Source organism: Sander lucioperca, chromosome 10 (assembly GCF_008315115.2).
Source record: "Sander lucioperca isolate FBNREF2018 chromosome 10, SLUC_FBN_1.2, whole genome shotgun sequence".
NCBI lineage: Eukaryota > Metazoa > Chordata > Actinopteri > Perciformes > Percidae > Sander > Sander lucioperca.
The window spans coordinates 19,143,511-19,146,010 of record NC_050182.1 but is presented as its reverse complement, the minus strand read 5'-3'; the positions used below and the strand labels follow the sequence as shown (position 1 = coordinate 19,146,010).

Here is a 2,500-nt window from a genome sequence, read left to right as displayed (position 1 = left end):
CTGGGTGAGCTGGTCTAAATCAGCACGGCTTGTGATGTCACAAGCCGAAACGAGCAGGCTAACCGCAACCATTAGCTTGTAGCGTTAGCATTAGCATGCTAACGCTAGCATGCTACCTCGTTCTCAATAGCCAAGCACTGCTACAACACACACAAGTTCACCATAATCTACAAAAGAACTACTTCCATGTGCGCCCTCATTTAGAAGTCTCCCAGCTAATCCTGCCTTGTAACTGACCCAAGTTGTAGAAACAGCCTTTCTTTTACTGTCTATGGAGCTAGCTAGCTGACATGATCTACATCTGAGCTACAGCACATGTGCAGTGCAATCAAAGATAGTACAGAAGAAGAAGAAGAAAAGAGGTCTCACTCTGTAGCTAAAACAGAGACCAGCTGAAAAGAGGATCTGCAGCAGTGAGAGAGAGCGGTGCAGTACAACAAAAATATGGTGTTTTTAGAAAATTAAACCATGTAAACCTATTCTGGTACAACCTTAAAATACAATTATGAACCTGAAAATGAGCAGAATATGGCTGCTTTAAGTCATTGTTGATAATTGATAATGAGAAATCATTAACGTGATCAGTGTCTTCACATAGATGAGTATCATTAATCATTAATAATCATATATAACTAAAGGCAAACTGAGCAAATTAGTTATTTCAGAAGAGCGCATCAAACTGGTAGCCCTTCGTATGACTCAGTACCCATGAAGTAGCTCTCAGTTTCTAAAAGGTTGGTGACCCCTGGTGTAGAGCAACGTGTGAAAGATAATCTGGCGCTAAAGATGAAATTTTAAAAGTTTAATGTTGGCTTTGTGAAAGTCCTCAAGTCTCTTTTGAAAACAAACTTATGATGTGTCGTACGAATTGTTTCGATGCTTTTACAAATATTTGGTAATATCACTTTTTTATAGTAGAAGTGTGCTGTGTGTGTGCGTCTTTCGTCCTCAGAGGGTTAAACGTTGTGGTTACAACAAACTGAGCAGATTTTTGGTTTTCTCCACGGACCTTTTTTAATTTATAAGAAAATCCGAAGTGGAGATTTTTGGTTTTTGTGGACTTTGAGACTTCTACGCTGGGATTTTCGGTGCTTTGATTATTGTTGTGTCTAAATAATCCTGATTGTGATCTATTTCCTTAATCCAGCAGCCTATCCCTGTTCCCACGGGTTATGTACTTGAAGAAATTGAAGCTGAAGTAATTTTGTTATGTTATTATATGATTTTCATTTGTATCCCCCTGCAGTTGCCTCTGTTGTTGTCCCGACCCAAGTCCTGTGAAGTCCCTGGCATCAAGTAAGTCTGTCTGAAAACACTGAGCCATGCACACATGCACACATGCACACTCTCTTCTTCCAGCACGTCACACACTGCATGATGTCACGTGTCTTTGTAGTGGCCCTTAGGGATCGCGTCGGGATTCTTCTGCTTTTGACCCACTGCGGACAGTAATATACCCCCACATCATCACATCCCCTTCACCATACCCCCTCATCATCACATCCCCTTCACCATACCCCCACATCATCACATCCCCTTCACCATACCCCCACATCATCACATACCCTTCACCATACCCCCACATCATCACATACCCTTCACCATACCTAGAGATTGGCATGGGGTACTTTCCATAAAATCACCTCTCAATGCAAATCAAACCAGCTATTAGACTAACTGACATACAACCATTAATACAAAAACTTCAGAAAAAGCAAAAGAAAACTAGGTGGGCCAAAATGTATTATGAACCTAAATTGTTATGAGGGCCGGATCTAAATCTGCCAGGGGTCAGATTTGGCCCGCGGGCCTCAAGTTTGATAGTATTACCCTTTTTTTCAACATTTTGGACGTCTTTTTCGACACTTTTGATGCTTTTCCCGACATTTTTGTCCCTTTTTTCAACGTTCTTTTATTTAAAAAAAAAATGTCAAATGTTATGAAATTTAATCAAACTTGTGGGATCGCGTCGGGATTCTTCTACTTTTGACCCCCTGCGGACAGTAATTAGTTCCTCTGGTTCTTTTGGTGATCCTTGTCTAGGGTTGGGTACCGTTCACATTTTTACCGGTACCGATACCGATACCGATACCTGATATTCAGTTCCGGTACCCAACGGTACCTTTTTTCGGTACTTTCCCTCTGTAATTACAAAAAAATGATTTCAGTTGTTGTAAAATAATTCCAAACCTATTTATCCTATTTACTTAGAACATTGTTATTTATTTAGAATATTTTACACTCCACTAAGTTTTACTACTACTACAACTACCAGGATGCACTGCGCCGCACCGCACTGATAAATGCCAGTGGGTGACGTAATGCGAGCACATCGAGCTCGTCCGTATTGACACAGAGTGGCGGTCGGCCAGTGACAAATCTCGTATAACAGTAAAGGCCGTTACACACCGGGCGGGCGTGACGAATAAGCCCCACGAAAATGCGAAATAATCACCTGAGAATATTTCGCATCAAAACTATTCACACCGGCAGCGATGCG

The 2,500-nt window shown here is 41.4% G+C and overlaps 1 protein-coding gene across 6 annotated transcripts in view; it reads left to right on the top strand.

The window, feature by feature from the left end:
- LOC116064718 (CREB-regulated transcription coactivator 2-like) overlaps positions 1-2,500 on the top strand; it is a 36,592-nt gene that overhangs the window by 9,093 nt on the left and 24,999 nt on the right. For all 6 annotated transcript variants that reach the window (XM_036006279.1, XM_036006278.1, XM_036006277.1 and 3 more), the window contains exon 5: positions 1,247-1,296. In XM_036006279.1, coding sequence (XP_035862172.1) covers positions 1,247-1,296 — 50 coding nt within the window. The remainder of the gene's footprint in view (positions 1-1,246; positions 1,297-2,500) is intronic.